Consider the following 16,525-nt stretch of genomic DNA (forward strand, 5'->3'; position numbering starts at 1 on the left):
TGCTTGCACAATAATGCAAGGCAACCAACCCTATCAAGTATGATATTTTTGGCAAAACAAGGAAAAAGTACTTCATGAACAAGCTCTGTATTCAAAGAGACACATTCCACAATGGTGTCAAAGGACGAAGCTTTTTGAGACATCCAACCCTATGAACTGCAGCTGCCACTTTCGCCAACTCCACAAGGGTTATATTTCCATTCAGGAGAGTGATATAAAAATCTTATCATTAGTCTTAACCAAGTCCCATTGCTGACCAATCATCCGAAGATGATCTTTGTTAGAGCACATAAATGAAGACATTCATCAGAGGTTTAAACTTTCACGAAGAAAACTGTTGTGTTTGCCATTTGTCCTTAGGATGTGCTCTACAAGTAAAATCAGCATGAGATCGAATAACATTTACTTAGATAGGTGGCATCAAATCATTTCATAGGCAATACTCATATTTGAGACCTATGAAGATCTAGTAGCCGTGTTTTGATCACCGTACGCTTTTTTCACACAGCATATGAACAGAAAAAAATTAGGCATTCTTGTAGTATGTTCAAAAATGCAATCTAACGTAAGCCAGGTCTCAAATTCGCTCGTACCACAAGCGATGCACAAATTTGCATTGATATTGATGGACACAACTCCTTGTGGAAGCTTGGAAACAACATGAGGAGTGTATCACAATGCCTCAGGTCCATCCTACTTTGCAACACACACAATAGACCTAGCACTTATAACATTGCAGAAAGACACCTTTATAATTTTGTATATAGAATCATTGTCACAAATATGTCACAAAAAAATGTACTAGAAGTTTGCCACTGACTGTCAACAAGCATGTTTACACAAACATCACGCATGTGTCGACGGACTGCTTTACCATCAAAAACTTGGGCATCAATGAAGTGGTTTCAGACCCTGCATTTTTTTCAGCACCCCAAAAAAAAAACGTCAAAATGCTGGAATATTTTAACAATACTTAAGCACACAAAAAATGATTTCTGAGCTTTTGGCCTGCCTTTCTGAAAGCACGCATGCATGCATGCAACCATCCATCCATATGTGCACATGCAAAAATGTGTACATGCATGCCCACCACCCTACCTACCCACCTACCACCATATATATGTAAGTGCATGGATTGTCATGTGCACCAGGTAATGGAGTGCCACATGGATACGGATTCAGCATAAGAAGGCTAGGGGCAACTCTCAGGGCCGGATTGGAATGCCCAAGAAGCCACACAGCACCCAAGTGTGGAGCCAATCAGAGATACCCTTATGGAGATTTGTGACATACTTTTATTGGGATAAGTGCTGCCCCACACCCCTAGATTGGGCAACCAGCAGTTACGCATCTAAATTAAGGATGGGCTAGAGTTAGTCTCAAGCATTCAGTGTCAGATTTGCTAAATGCAGACAGTCAGCAGCAATGAGCAGCAAAGGGCGTGCCTGGCACAACCCCAATGTGCAGTTCACTGTCGCACAAAGCCTTGCAACAGCAGTACAACCTATTGGTCATGAATTGTAGCTCAAGATACAATGACTATGAGTCCGGATCTCAGGCCAGATCTGAATGAACAATCAAATACATGGTAGATTTGGTGAATATATCCTCTTCACAGTATTGTATTCAATTTATGCAATCGGCTCTCTCTTGCAACAACTTGGTGCATTAAATGCACATCTCGATGAGGATGAGGACACTCGAAGTGAAGAAAGCGTTTCCTTGTACTTCTTGGTTTCTTCCAAGCTGGAGAACAGCACAGCTTTCTTGCGCGAAATGCCATACGAAAGTATGGAAGCTATCCTCATCGACGAAGACAAGAGACTTCAGGAAGAAGTGGTTGTGCTTGATTTACAGAAATCTTACCTCTCTAAAACCGCTCTTCTAAATAGCAAGATCAAAGGCAAGGCCATAAAATGCACATTTTGCAAAAAGCTTGGTCACACGGACGACAAATGTTTTAAGAAGAGGGCACAGCAGCAAGAAAAGGGCCATGCCAACCTGGTTGCAAAGCAATATGAAGATCCTGAAGACGTTCAAGAAGCTTCCACACCCGCAACACAAAATGCTTTAGTTGCTACAATCAAAGGACTCAACCATGATAATGAGGATGAGTATGCCTTGTAATTTCCCCTTCATCTATGTTTTTCTATTCAGGTCAACGATGGGTCCTCTGCCCTGGTAGTCCACCCAAAATGTGTATTTCTTTGTTAGCCTGTGTGTGTTTCCATTAAGATGTCAAACTACTCTGTATAGAATGAGGAGGGGCTAGTTCTGGGAGCTGAGGGATTTCATGTGTGGTCAAGCTCCTATCAGGCCTGACATGAAAGTATAGGTATTGGCGCATTGTGATTTTTTGTATCACATGTACAGTTGTGGACCCAAATCGCTATGACTATGAAGGCTACTCACATAACACCCTACCGAGTCCGAGGGGAGTTTGTTAGATATTCGTAGTCTACTGTGTGTGAACCCTTCTTAAATAAAGCCTCGTATAGCTCTACTCTTATGAGTAAGCGTATACATGTGGGAACCTTCTCTTAACTCTAGACTCTCCACTTAGCTAAGCTGTGATGTCATTCATCTTTTAGGTAGATCTGATTCCCCTTTTCTAGGATCTGACTCCCTTTGATTTAGCCAAAGACAAGGGGAACATGTACTTTCACTTGTGAATCAATCAAGGAAGCACATTTCCCAATTCACGTGTACTTTCACTTTTTTTCTCAACCTCTCACACACACTCACACATAATGTCTATGCACCTTCACCCACCATAGCCATAGCTCACTGAGCTGCTCTCTCATCCATCATTTATTACATATATATGCACCTTCACCCACCATAACCATAGCTCACTGAGCTGCTCTCTCATCCATCATTTATTACGACCATTGCTAATTCCCAATGGCCTTTTCCAGGATATCTCTATGGATTTTGCAAAAAAAATTGCCTCCCAGTCCAAGTAACTGTAACGCAGTGTTTGACAGTTGTTCATTGTTTTAGCAAGTTCGTTATGCTTACAAGGCTAATGTTATTGCCTAAGATGTTACCAAACTGTTTATCCGGCACTAGTACCCAATTGGTGGCAAACCTATGACCATTGTATTAGACCACGATGCCAGTCATTTTTGGAGGGCGTTGTTTGATAATTTTGGTAATGAGTTAAATTTTTTCAAAGCATTACACCCACACACGGACGGCCAGACAAAGATTTACAATCAATTGGCGTACGACGTACTAAAGTGTTATGTCCATGACCAACAAGGTAAGTGGGAACAACTTCTGCCTTTGGTTCAAGCTATTTTGAATGACTCTTTTTCTTCGGCTATTGTCACCAATTGGCCGACCATTTGGTCCATTCCTAGTTTTTGCGTCTCGTTCACTTGAGGCCAGGCCGGTGTCTCATGTGAAGAGGCCAGTATTTTGCTGACATGGACGGGAGCCAGACTGGTGCCACCCGTGTGTTAGCAGGATGGTGTCGTATGGACGGGAGCCAGATCAGTGCCACCCGTGTATGACCTGGACTGTGTTCGATCCATGGGACTGTCACGCCATGGAAGAGCCAGTATTCGTGCCGTGTTTTACCTATGGGACTGTCACACCTAGGGAAACTCGTGCCTGGAACTGTGTCTTACCTATGGGACTGTCACTCCATAGGAAGACCAGGATTTTTATGTTTTTATGTCGTGCCAGTTTTGTGCCGACAGATATTTTGTACATGTTCCATGAACGGGAGATATGTCCATGTTACTTTTTGCACATGCACACATATTTTGCATGTTTGAAACTGTTTTCGCATGACATGTATTTGTGTGTTTGCCTGCCTGACGTGTTACTTACTGAGCGGGGACGCCTGCCAGTGAGTCGTGAAGTCTGCTCTGTATTCTGACGAGTTTCAGTGCATGTGAACAGGTGGTAAGTATATGGTACATGTTGTTAAATGTTATTTAATTCTAACCCCTTTGTTTTATAAGGTTAGGGGTTCACAATCATTTAAAAGTGGGCACCCCCTTTGGGCACCCACTTAGGGGCCAAGGTGGGGAGCCTCACTTTTAAGTGAGTGTGGGGGTGGGCATGGTCACCTACCCCCACTAATCCCCCACATGCAAGCGTGGACAACACTAAGGTTATCTTCACTTTCAATTTTATTAAAAAGGTTTACCCCTTCAAGCGTGGAAATCAATCGCTTCCTTCTGGCGTTGATTTTTCACCAACCTGCGCTTCCTTTCTTGCAAGCGATTGTGGCCCCTGCACTACTGGCTGCAACCAAACCTACTCCCAGGCGGCTGCTGCTGAATCTATATGTGCCCCTGCTCCTACAGCAACCAGGCTGCGGGCTGTCACTGAATTTTGCTGTTGGCGCTGCCATCTTCCCCTTGTACTCTGGCGCATGCTCTTTATGGAGGCGACCCTCTGCTGCTGGTGGTCGAGTGCTGTTGCAAGTGGCTGTTAACTCCACGCATGCTGCTGCTCTTCACAGACGGCTGACTACCTTAAGGCGACTGCACTTCTATATCCCCTGCTGCTGGCGGTTATAAACTATATTGGTGGCTGCGCTGCATATCCTGTGGGCTGCTCACTACACCACAAGTGGATACTCCTACAGCCAGGTGTTGCACCTAATCAGCAGGTGATTACTACTACGAGCTGTGCTGCTGTCTACAAGGGCGGCGTATACCAGTACTAGCAGGCTGCGCTGCCACCTGCAGGCACCTGTGTACTTTCCTATCTATCAAGCGGTTGGTACCTTTACTAGCAGACGACGCTGCCCCTTGCAGGCGCTTGTGGTGTTTATCTACAGCCGGGTGACTACATCCCTGATATCCTCCACTGGTAGCTACACACAGACAGATACCTCGGGTATACCATCTACAAGTAAGTGATTTTCAGATTTGAGTAAAGTATTATATGTTTAAATCTGGTAAAAGATTCGTCCCGCTCGGCCTACACCCGTTCGGTGCCGGGTTGTCCAAGCTATATGGGCGAACCTCGGTCCAAAGGTGCTGAGATCGGGAGAGCCAGGCGTTAGTACGAGAGCGCCTGTCTGTGCGTGGTCTCGGAACACCAGTGTGGCGCTCTCCGCGGAGTCCAGTGAAAGCACAGGACCGTAGTGATTGGACCACACTAGTGGTCGTTCTGCTCCGAGTATTCTTCATCGAAATCCGAGCCTATTTGTTTGGTACTGTTTTCATATGTACATGGACATTGTCTGGTTCTCAGAACCCATGGAGCATTGTATTCATTAAATACTCCCAATAAATATATCATATATTGAGGGGGGGGGTCGGCCCGTTCCGGCCCCAGTGCTGGTGTCCATCTTTCCATTTCTGTTCATTTAAAGTTCAAGTTATTTTAAGTTGTCCATTTCATATTTGTGGTTTTAAAGTTGTGCTATCAAGCGTGTGGGTGTCCAACTGAGTCTTTCCCACTTGACGGGATCGGTTTCATTGGTATCAGAGCACGGTTGTTTCCCTCTTCCTAGTGGGGAAACGAACCTGTGTACTGGACATCCCGCTTTTAGCAAACTTTGAACACAATGGACAGCCAAGGCAACCCTTTGGAAGTGCCAAATTCGAGGGGTCCCTCTAGTGCTTCTCGTGGGTCTGATGCCCTGCGAGGTAGACACAAGCCCCTTGAAAGGGTTATGGATAGTGAATCCAAAGGTCAACTGTCTCCAGGAAAGACAGTTATGCTTGAACAAGACCTTGATGCTATGAGGGCTGAAATGGAACATATGAGAAAACTTTTGCAGGCTCAAGAGCAAGAAGTGAAGTTTTTGCATGAAGATCCACATCTGCAAAGTGCTATTGAAGCCAGGAAGGCTGATGCTATGGTTGATGTAACCTTTGAATCAATGGCTCGTGAAGTGGGCAAGAAACCAAGGGAGTTGGCACTTGCCTATCTCCTTCGCAAAGGTGATATCAAAGAGGGGGATGACGGAGAGCTAAAATTCAGAAATCCACCTCGTTTAAAGCATGGAGATCCCGCATCCCAGAGGCTGAAATCTTATATGCAAAAGGAAGAGGTGACTGTCACCTCTCGTCATGCATCCTCTCCCCAAGGCACTAAGCCTGATAGATTTATGTATGCCAGTGCTCATGGAGGGCACGAAAGTCACATGCATGCAAGATATGTATCTCATGGTGACAGGTCTGCTTCCAGAAAAATTTTGCCTTCTGAGTTGTCTCATGGAGAGACTATGCCATATGCAGGTAAGTCACATGCATCTGAGCTTCGAGTTCGTGGAGCACATGCCACCGTGCCCCATGAAGCTTCTATGACGGCCCATGGAGCCCATGCAGACAGGGCTACCCCGTTGGATAAGGGGAAAAGAAAAAGAGAGGACCATGAGCCTCATGCCAGGAAGCTCAAGGAGTTCAAAGCAGGTGATAAATCTGTCAAATTTGATGTCTTTCATGGTGAACATGATGCCTCTAAGGTGTTAGCGTTTGTGGCACAGTTCGACATTGCTTTTAGCGATGAGGACTTTACAGAAAAGTCGAAGGTGCGCCATGCTAGCATGTTTCTGAAAGGCACTGCTGCCCATTGGTGGATCACCGAAAAGATCACCAAGGATCCCATCTCTACTTGGAAGGAATTCAAAGATAGATTTTATGCTCAGTTCTTGCCACCCAATGCAGAGCAAACTCTCACTCAAAAGTGGGATAGGTTGGAGCAAAAAGATAATGAGAGTGTGCAACAGTATGTTAACAAATTTTGGAAAGTGTTGCTGGAAGTGACTCCCTTCATGCTAATCTCAGAAGATGAAAGAAAGAGGAAGTTTCGTTCTGGATTGCAACCAGCATATAGATCGGGTATTGAATTGCACCCAAAACATACGTTGCAACAACTCACAGCTTCTGCCCTTGCTACAGAGCAATTGGTGCTCAAGATCAAGCAGGATCAAGGAGGTTCCAAGGGGAAGGACAAGGCTGTCCCAAATCAGCAAAAGGGTGGACAGCCACCTAAAAAGAACTTCCGGGAGCCCTACAAGGGTGGTAAAGCTGAAAATAACTCATCCAAAGAACAGGGCCCAAGAAAGAACAAATTTGGATTAACCCCGGAGCAAAGAGAGCAATATGCTAAGGATGGAAAATGCTTTTCTTGTGGTAGCAAAGACCACATGTTTCGGCAATGCCCAGATCGCAAACCAAAGCAAATGTTCATGCAGTTCCTGATGTGCAAGGTAATACAGGTCATGATGCAAAAGAGCGTATGGTTTGCAAGGCTTGGGGGCAAATCAAGGATCAGCCCGCACTCTTTATGTTTGATGACTGTGCAACTGACAATTTCATCTCTATGCAAATGGCAGCTGCATTGGGTATTGAGGTTGAAAACATGGGACCTCAGATTGAAGCTGAAGCTGCATTTATTGGCAAAGAGGTGCAGGTTACCCCTTTGATTGGGAAGTTGCGTATCCATATCCAGGGCTACCTTGACAATGAGCATTTCTTAGTTGCTCCACTGAATGGATGTGATGTATTGTTGGGCAAGCCGTGGCACCATAGGCTTGAGCCCCGCAAAGACTACAAATCCAATATGATTTCTTTTATGCATAAAGGACGCATGCATTTTATTGATGCTGGCAAAGAAGGGGATTCTATCCCAGTTGTATCACACATCCAAATTAATAAAGCAATGAAAAAGAGTCTTTCAGCGTACTTGGTTTTTGTGCGTGATAGTCTTGTGCCAAATCATCAAAATGTGGATGCTATGTCTAATGATAGGCTGAATTTTCTTAATGCATTCGACGATTGTTTTGCTGACTCATTGCCAGGTGAATTACCTCCCCAAAGGCCCGAAGATCACCGCATAGATCTTGTGCCAGGTAGTTCTCCTCCTAACAAACCCGCATACCGAGTGAGTGCTGCACAACAAGAAGAAATTATGAAGCAGGTAAACGAGCTTTTAGAGAAAGGTTTGGTTCAGCCCAGTTCCTCACCTTACTGCTCTCCTGTGCTTCTTGTTCAAAAGAAGGACGCATCATTCCGTATGTGTGTAGACTATAGAGCTTTGAACAAGCTCACCATCAAGAACAGATTTCCTATTCCACGTATTGATGATATCCTGGATAAGCTTGATGGTTCAGCTTGCTTTAGCAGACTAGATTTGAAGAGTGGTTATCACCAGATCCGAGTGGTGCCACAAGATGTCCATAAGACTGCATTCAGGACAGCATTCGGATTATATGAATTCTTGGTAATGCCTTTTGGTCTCACCAATGCTCCTGCTACTTTTAATCGTATGATGGATAGGATATTCCGATCCCATCGCAAGCTTACAGGAGTCTTCTTTGATGATATCTTGGTTTTCTCCAAGAATGAGCAGGAACACAGAACTCATTTGGTCACAGTGTTCGAAGAGTTGCGGAAGCATAAACTTTTCGTCAATGCCAAGAAAAGTGAGTTTTTCCTTTCAGAGATTCATTATCTGGGACATATTGTATCCAAGGATGGAGTTACAATGGATCCTGCAAAGATAGAGACTATTCGGAATTGGCCCGAATTGCAAAACGTACATCAAGTACGTAGTTTTCTGGGATTATGTTCGTACTACAGGCGTTTCATAAGGCATTTTGCTATGATTGCCACTCCTCTACATGATCTCACGAAGAAGAAAACTGTTTTCAAATGGACTTCAAAGGAACAGGATGCTTTCTTGCAGCTCAAGCATGCGATCATATGTGGTCCAGTATTGATTGTTCCTGACTTGCACAAGTCATTCGTGGTTGAATGTGATGCTTGTGGTGATTGCATAGGAGCTGTCCTAAATCAAGAAGGGCATGCAGTTGCATACGAGAGCCGTCGTTTGCATGATGCTGAGCTTCATATGGATATCTATGAGAAAGAGCTCTTGGCTGTAATTCACGCCTTAAAGATTTGGAAACATTACCTTCTTGGGGCTGAATTTGTGGTCAAGACAGATCATCAAAGCTTGAGATACTTTCTATCTCAAACCAAGCTTTCAGAGAAGCAAATGAGAATGGCGAATTTTCTTTCTATGTTTCATTTTCAGATTGTGCATACTCCAGGAAAGAAAAATGTAGTGGCCGATGCACTATCTAGGAGGCCTTATATTGCTGAAGTCTCAGTGGCCTCTCATGGAGATCTATCTGCTATGAGAGATTTGTATCATTTGGATGCTGATTTTTGCCATATATGGACTGATTTGATGGCTGGTCATTCACATGCCTCTTATGTTATCAATGAGGGTTATCTCATGAAGGATAATTGCCTATGTGTGGTGAAGGATTTGCGTCCAAAGATTATGGACGAATGTCACGCTCCACCTTATGCTGGTCATAGAGGTATTATGCCTACTACTCGCATGATTCAGAGGTATTTCTTTTGGCCAAGCATGCGTAAAGACATTGAGGCTTATGTGCGTGCATGTATTACTTGCCAAAAGGTGAAATTTGACAGGCAAAAGCCTCCAGGTTTGCTTCAGCCATTGCCTATTCCCTCGCAACCTTGGGAAAGTATCACGATGGATTTTATTATGGATTTGCCTAGATCCCAGCATGGGAATGATGCTATTTGGACTATTGTGGACAGGTTTAGCAAGCAAGCTTACTTCTTGCCCGTCAAGAAAACCATCAAAGCTGATCATATGGTAAAGCTTTTTCTTGCTAATATTTTCAAGCATCATGGTATGCCTAAATCCATTGTTGGGGATAGAGATCCCAGGACTACAAGCCTATTTTGGAGGGCTTTGTTTGATAATATGGGTACTAAGCTTGAGTTTTCATCAGCTTATCATCCCCAAACGGATGGCCAAAGTGAAGCTGCAAATTCAGCTGTGTTGGATTTATTGAAGTGTTATGTGGCAGATCAAAAGAGTGCATGGAAGAAGTATCTTCCACTTGTTGAGTTTGCCTACAACAATACAATCCATGCTTCCACAGGAAAGGCTCCGTTTGAGATTATTTATGGCAGAGTGGTCTTGCCAACCATCCTTCGAACAAAGGATGAGATTTTTGCAGCTGATGAATATGTTCGTGACTTGGATGTTGCCTTTGGTCAGGTGCGGACAGCCATTGCAAGATCTCAGGATAAGCATAAAATGGCTGCTGACAAGCATAGAAGGGACATGGAAGTCAAAGAAGGTGATTGGGTATTGCTGAAATTTGAGAAGGCTAGGCTTCGGAAGAGGCCAGGACGAGAAGGATCATATCCTAAGCTTTCTCCTCGCTATTATGGACCTTTCAAGGTGATTCACAAAATCCATGAAGTGTCCTACAGGCTTGCTTTACCTAGTCATTGGAAGATTCACAATGCTTTTCATGTGAGTCTATTTCGGAAATATGTGGGGCTAGATCCTGATGAGCCTGTCACAGAAGATCCGCCAGAAATTGAAGAGCTTGAGGAGATCCTCCAGCCAGAACAGATTGTTTTTCACAAGGAGAGAAAGCTACCTGCAGGAAAGCTTTCCAGGAGATACCTTGTGAAGTTTAAGAATTATTTGCCTATTGATGCCAAATGGGTAAATGAGGATTATTTTGCAGATTATCCGCAGTTGTTGCAGGCATATCTTGAGGCTTTTAAGTTGAGGTCAACTCTTTAGAAGCCCGGGGGGATGTCACCAATTGGCCGACCATTTGGTCCATTCCTAGTTTTTGCGTCTCGTTCACTTGAGGCCAGGCCGGTGTCTCATGTGAAGAGGCCAGTATTTTGCTGACATGGACGGGAGCCAGACTGGTGCCACCCGTGTGTTAGCAGGATAGTGTCGTATGGACGGGAGCCAGATCAGTGCCACCCGTGTATGACCTGGACTGTGTTCGATCCATGGGACTGTCACGCCATGGAAGAGCCAGTATTCGTGCCGTGTTTTACCTATGGGACTGTCACACCTAGGGAAACTCGTGCCTGGAACTGTGTCTTACCTATGGGACTGTCACTCCATAGGAAGACCAGGATTTTTATGTTTTTATGTCGTGCCAGTTTTGTGCCGACAGATATTTTGTACATGTTCCATGAACGGGAGATATGTCCATGTTACTTTTTGCACATGCACACATATTTTGCATGTTTGAAACTGTTTTCGCATGACATGTATTTGTGTGTTTGCCTGCCTGACGTGTTACTTACTGAGCGGGGACGCCTGCCAGTGAGTCGTGAAGTCTGCTCTGTATTCTGACGAGTTTCAGTGCATGTGAACAGGTGGTAAGTATATGGTACATGTTGTTAAATGTTATTTAATTCTAACCCCTTTGTTTTATAAGGTTAGGGGTTCACACTCATTTAAAAGTGGGCACCCCCTTTGGGCACCCACTTAGGGGCCAAGGTGGGGAGCCTCACTTTTAAGTGAGTGTGGGGGTGGGCATGGTCACCTACCCCCACTAATCCCCCACATGCAAGCGTGGACAACACTAAGGTTATCTTCACTTTCAATTTTATTAAAAAGGTTTACCCCTTCAAGCGTGGAAATCAATCGCTTCCTTCTGGCATTGATTTTTCACCAACCTGCGCTTCCTTTCTTGCAAGCGATTGTGGCCCCTGCACTACTGGCTGCAACCAAACCTACTCCCAGGCGGCTGCTGCTGAATCTATATGTGCCCCTGCTCCTACAGCAACCACGCTGCGGGCTGTCACTGAATTTTGCTGCTGCTGGCGCTGCCATCTTCCCCTTGTACTCTGGCGCATGCTCTTTATGGAGGCGACCCTCTGCTGCTGGTGGTCGAGTGCTGTTGCAAGTGGCTGTTAACTCCACGCATGCTGCTGCTCTTCACAGACGGCTGACTACCTTAAGGCGACTGCACTTCTATATCCCCTGCTGCTGGCGGTTATAAACTATATTGGTGGCTGCGCTGCATATCCTGTGGGCTGCTCACTACACCACAGGTGGATACTCCTACAGCCAGGTGTTGCACCTAATCAGCAGGTGATTACTACTACGAGCTGTGCTGCTGTCTACAAGGGCGGCGTATACCAGTACTAGCAGGCTGCGCTGCCACCTGCAGGCACCTGTGTACTTTCCTATCTATCAGGCGGTTGGTACCTTTACTAGCAGACGACGCTGCCCCTTGCAGGCACTTGTAGTGTTTATCTACAGCCGGGTGACTACATCCCTGATATCCTCCACTGGTAGCTACACACAGACAGATACCTCGGGTATACCATCTACAAGTAAGTGATTTTCAGATTTGAGTAAAGTATTATATGTTTAAATCTGGTAAAAGATTCGTCCCGCTCGGCCTACACCCGTTCGGTGCCGGGTTGTCCAAGCTATATGGGCGAACCTCGGTCCAAAGGTGCTGAGATCGGGAGAGCCAAGCGTTAGTACGAGAGCGCCTGTCTGTGCGTGGTCTCGGAACACCAGTGTGGCGCTCTCCGCGGAGTCCAGTGAAAGCACAGGACCGTAGTGATTGGACCACACTAGTGGTCGTTCTGCTCCGAGTATTCTTCATCGAAATCCGAGCCTATTTGTTTGGTACTGTTTTCATATGTACATGGACATTGTCTGGTTCTCAGAACCCATGGAGCATTGTATTCATTAAATACTCCCAATAAATATATCATATATTGAGGGGGGGTCGGCCCGTTCTGGCCCCAGTGCTGGTGTCCATCTTTCCATTTCTGTTCATTTAAAGTTCAAGTTATTTTAAGTTGTCCATTTCATATTTGTGGTTTTAAAGTTGTGCTATCAAGCGTGTGGGTGTCCAACTGAGTCTTTCCCACTTGACGGGATCGGTTTCAGCTATTGACAAGACTCCATATGAGATGGCGTTTGGAAGACCGTTCTAGTCATTATTGACTACAGCATCGTCTTGTGCCCCACGCTAACCAAGTGACGGAGACTTATAAGGAGATTTTGGAGTTTGTGAAGGACAAGCTGGCCAAAGCACAAGAGGCCTATTCTCGGCAGTCCAACAAGGACATAAGGGATGTGGTTTTTTCGTAAGGGGATTGGGTATATCCCATGATTATAAAAGAAAGGTTAAAACAAGTGGACAAGTGATACTTCAAGTTATTGTTTCGGAGTTTCAGACATTTTCTCATTCTGAAGAAGATCAACGAGATGTCCATAAAGTTAAAGTACCTCACAACTCGGTGGAGCAAAGGTGAATCTTGTTCCCTTGTGATCCAAGTTAAGGAGGAGGGGATGTCATGTGCACCAATTAAAATGAAATGCCACAAGGACATGGATCTCAGCATTAGCAAGCTTAGGGGCAAGTTTAGGAACCCGATTGGAATAGGATCACATGCCCACGAAGCCATCCAGAAGAACCAAGACTAGACACTCAAGTATGCAGCCAATTAGACGTATTTTTATGGAGATGCATTGTATCTTTAAAGAGATGTGTCCTGCCCACAACCCTGGATGGGCCAACCAACAGTTATGCATATATTTAAGGATGGGCCAAGGTCAGTCTCATGCATGTCTGCTAAGTAGCGCCAATGGAGGTGCTTGGGTAGGGAGTCACGCAGCCCCACCGTACAATTCACAGTCACAAGTCTAGGAAAACCTTTTGATCATGCATTGTAGCTTAATGCAAAATAGGAGTCTATATCTTATTGTAAATATTCATTAGCAATATACATAATGAATTTAGTGGATATCTCCTCTTCTCTATGTGTATTCAGTTTATGCATGTTAATTAGCATTTATTTAGAGCTAATCAATGCATAAATAGTTCTGCATGCCATATGTAGCACACATACAAATTTACATTCCTTCCCCTTCCTATTTGAACACATGCCTAGCGAGAACCCTTACTTGTTTACTGTTCCAACTAAGTGAAAATTTTGATTGCATATATTGATGAGATAAACAAAATGATTGTTTAACCTACACCACTCCTCCTGTTACCTTGGATGCTCGGAGCTCATTAGCTGGTAAGAGAATACTTTTGTCTGACGTGATCACTTTTGATAGTGCCCCTGTGCTGATCCTGAAACAAAAGTTGAAGACAGGTTATTACACCTAAATATGATCAAACTATTTTTTAACATTATGTTGCTATTGGTAGAACGCATACATCATAAAGACCACATGCAGTTTCCAGTAGGGGAGATACGGAGGAAAAAAGATCATCTCTCTCAACCAAGTGTTAAGCTAATCAAAAAGTAGTATTTTCAAAAGCCATCAGTTGCAAACCATCATTTGATACATTACACTTTATTATTGAAATGTTGCCAAGCTGATCAACTCTATGAGTTAGACGTCACAAAGAGAATGTTGATGTTAATGCATCATCCAAGTATCATACGAGCTTCTTTTAGAAAAACAAAGCTTTCAAGAAATACGTAGAGCGGAGAGAAAAAACGAGTATGTCCAAGTTATGTGGTCAACAACTAGCCGACATAATTATAATAACAGTGATAGAACATCCCTACTTGAGTCTTGACTCTTGACTCATCAACCGGACGAAAATTGTAAACATACAATACAGACAAGGTGTCTCCGAAAGGAAATGCAGAGGACATGTTCCTAGAGCTCAAGTGAGCTAGTCTTTGAAAGCTATGTCCAAATGGTCCATGTGTTGGACCAAGAAGGTCAGGATGACATGAAAAGCGTGCACGTGTAAGTCAAGAAGACTTTGGTAGGTTAAGCAGACCTAAGATAAATTTTAGAAGGTCAACTAACCTGTGATGTTTGTGTGAAATGATAGACCGAGAGAGATCACAAGCTTATACTTGGTAGTGGCAGTATTGCAAGGCCAAGATCGATCTTACTTCATTCCTTTATTGGCGAAGTGGATTGCCTAAGGCATGTCAACATGAGTCACGAGCAACAACAAGGTTTTATCTTGAAGGATTTTTTTTGCACTAGAATGTTTCTTTGACAGAGTTAAACTCACACTTCAGTCCTATTTGGAGGAGAAGTGACTTAGACATGTTTAAAGATGAAAATTAATAGTGACAAGTTACCTTCGTTAGTTGTACGAGCGTGTGTGACAAGATTCCCAAGTAGGCAAAAACGGTCAACGTACACTTCATTCCTATAATGGAGTACATGAGTTGCTAGATGTGTGACACCCCTACGAGTATTCAGCGCAAAGCTAGACATCAGATAGCAACCGTTAGACAGAGTTAGACAACATAGAGGACACGTGGCACTACCACATAGCAACGATGACATGGTGGCGATGACATGGCAATTAGGTACAAGTGGCCGACAACTACTAGTAGCCGACTAGGAGCATTGGTGTTTATATATACGTGGGTCACTAAATCATCATATTCATCTGCTTTCCTCAGCATTGTACTTCACAAAGCGTTTCTCTGTAGGCGAAGGGTTGGCCAGGAGTGAGCAGTAGGTCACAAGGCTCTGATTTGACGTCTTCATTCTCAGCCAGTTGTATTACTTATGCTTGTACATAATACAAAGTAGTTAAGGACTGGTGTGTGTGTTGTATGTGTGATTCCGCCGTACTCTTCTTTCTATCTCTGGAAAAGGTGCAAGTGTTCTACAATTGGTATCAGCCTAGGGAACCATAGTTGCCAAGAAATGCATTTCTTCCATGAAAGATTTTGGGGAAACGATTCTGAAATGTTTCATGTTTGAAACTTGCATTTTTTTTTCAAGGCTTTTTTTTAACTCTTTTTTTTAAACGTTGGTGGGTTTCTTGAAGTATTAAGGTTTCAGTTCTTTTATTTTTAAAAGTGACGGGTTTTTGAAGATAAGGTGCATGTGTGTGTGTTCGTGTTTGCTTCAGCCTTCAATTGTTGAGAAAAGCTCGTCACTACAAGTTTCTCTCTCTCTCTCTCTCTCTCTCTCTCTCTCTCTCTCTCTCTCTCTCTCTATACCCCCAGTATGGTACAGGATGGAGCTAGCTAGGTTGCATATCATGATTGTATACTCCATGCATATAGCTTTGCATTCTTCTAGTAGTAGAGCTCCATCCCCTCCCCCCCACTCATTGTACTTATTGCACACCCAGATTCAGCTTTTTTTTTTAGTTCAGTACTTTTTCATTTTGTTGGGATGACAGAGGATACCTCACACAGGTACACTGGTTTGTCTCATAGGCCGAGTTCGGTCTTTTGGAAGACGTTAAAAAATCTTTCTTTCTTTCTTCTTCTCTCTCTCTCTCTCTCTCTCTCTCTCTCTCTCTCTCTAAAACGCTTCCTCTCTCTCTCTGATTCATTTTTCGCTTTTAATTTGAAAAAAAAACAGCATTCTTTCTCTCTCTAAAATTCGTTTTCTCTCAAATGTTCTCTCTCTCTCTCTCTATAGCATGGCTCATAGGGAGCATAGCTCTACATTGCATGAAAGAGATAGCATAGCTCATAGGGAGCATAGCTCTAAAACTGAAAAAACATAAACATGAAAACATGTCTCTCCAATACTCCATATCCATGAACATTGTGCCTCATGTGCACCATCATGTGTTGAGCATGGAAACCCAACTCCCATCAATCCCCCCTTGTGGGCTACATGGCCAACGTAGGAGAACTGTGAGCATACATCATATCACATGACCTACATCATCGGTGGTCAGAGGTGAACATACATCTTGAGTAAAGGAGTGCATCATCATGGCTTTAGAAAGCCCATTCATCATCAGGTACCTCTTCATCAT

The 16,525-nt window shown here is 43.9% G+C and overlaps 1 protein-coding gene across 4 annotated transcripts in view; it reads right to left on the minus strand.

Moving 5' to 3' along the window:
- Positions 1–751: 751 nt before the first annotated feature.
- The window catches only part of LOC147606371 (uncharacterized), a 57,659-nt gene continuing 41,885 nt past the window's right edge, over positions 752–16,525 (minus strand). For 3 of the 4 annotated variants that reach the window (XM_086792003.1, XM_086792006.1, XM_086792007.1), the window contains exons 5-6: positions 13,810–13,891; positions 752–912 (exon numbers count right to left, since the gene is read on the minus strand). In XM_086792003.1, the coding sequence (XP_086648129.1) occupies positions 892–912; positions 13,810–13,891 (103 nt within the window). In that variant the 3' untranslated portion in view covers positions 752–891. Of the gene's footprint in view, positions 913–13,809; positions 13,892–16,525 lie in introns of those variants that run through there. The other variant, XM_086792004.1, reaches the window with a different exon arrangement.

Source organism: Cibotium barometz, chromosome 57 (assembly GCF_041138505.1).
Source record: "Cibotium barometz isolate CiBa-2024 chromosome 57, ASM4113850v1, whole genome shotgun sequence".
Lineage (NCBI taxonomy): Eukaryota > Viridiplantae > Streptophyta > Polypodiopsida > Cyatheales > Cibotiaceae > Cibotium > Cibotium barometz.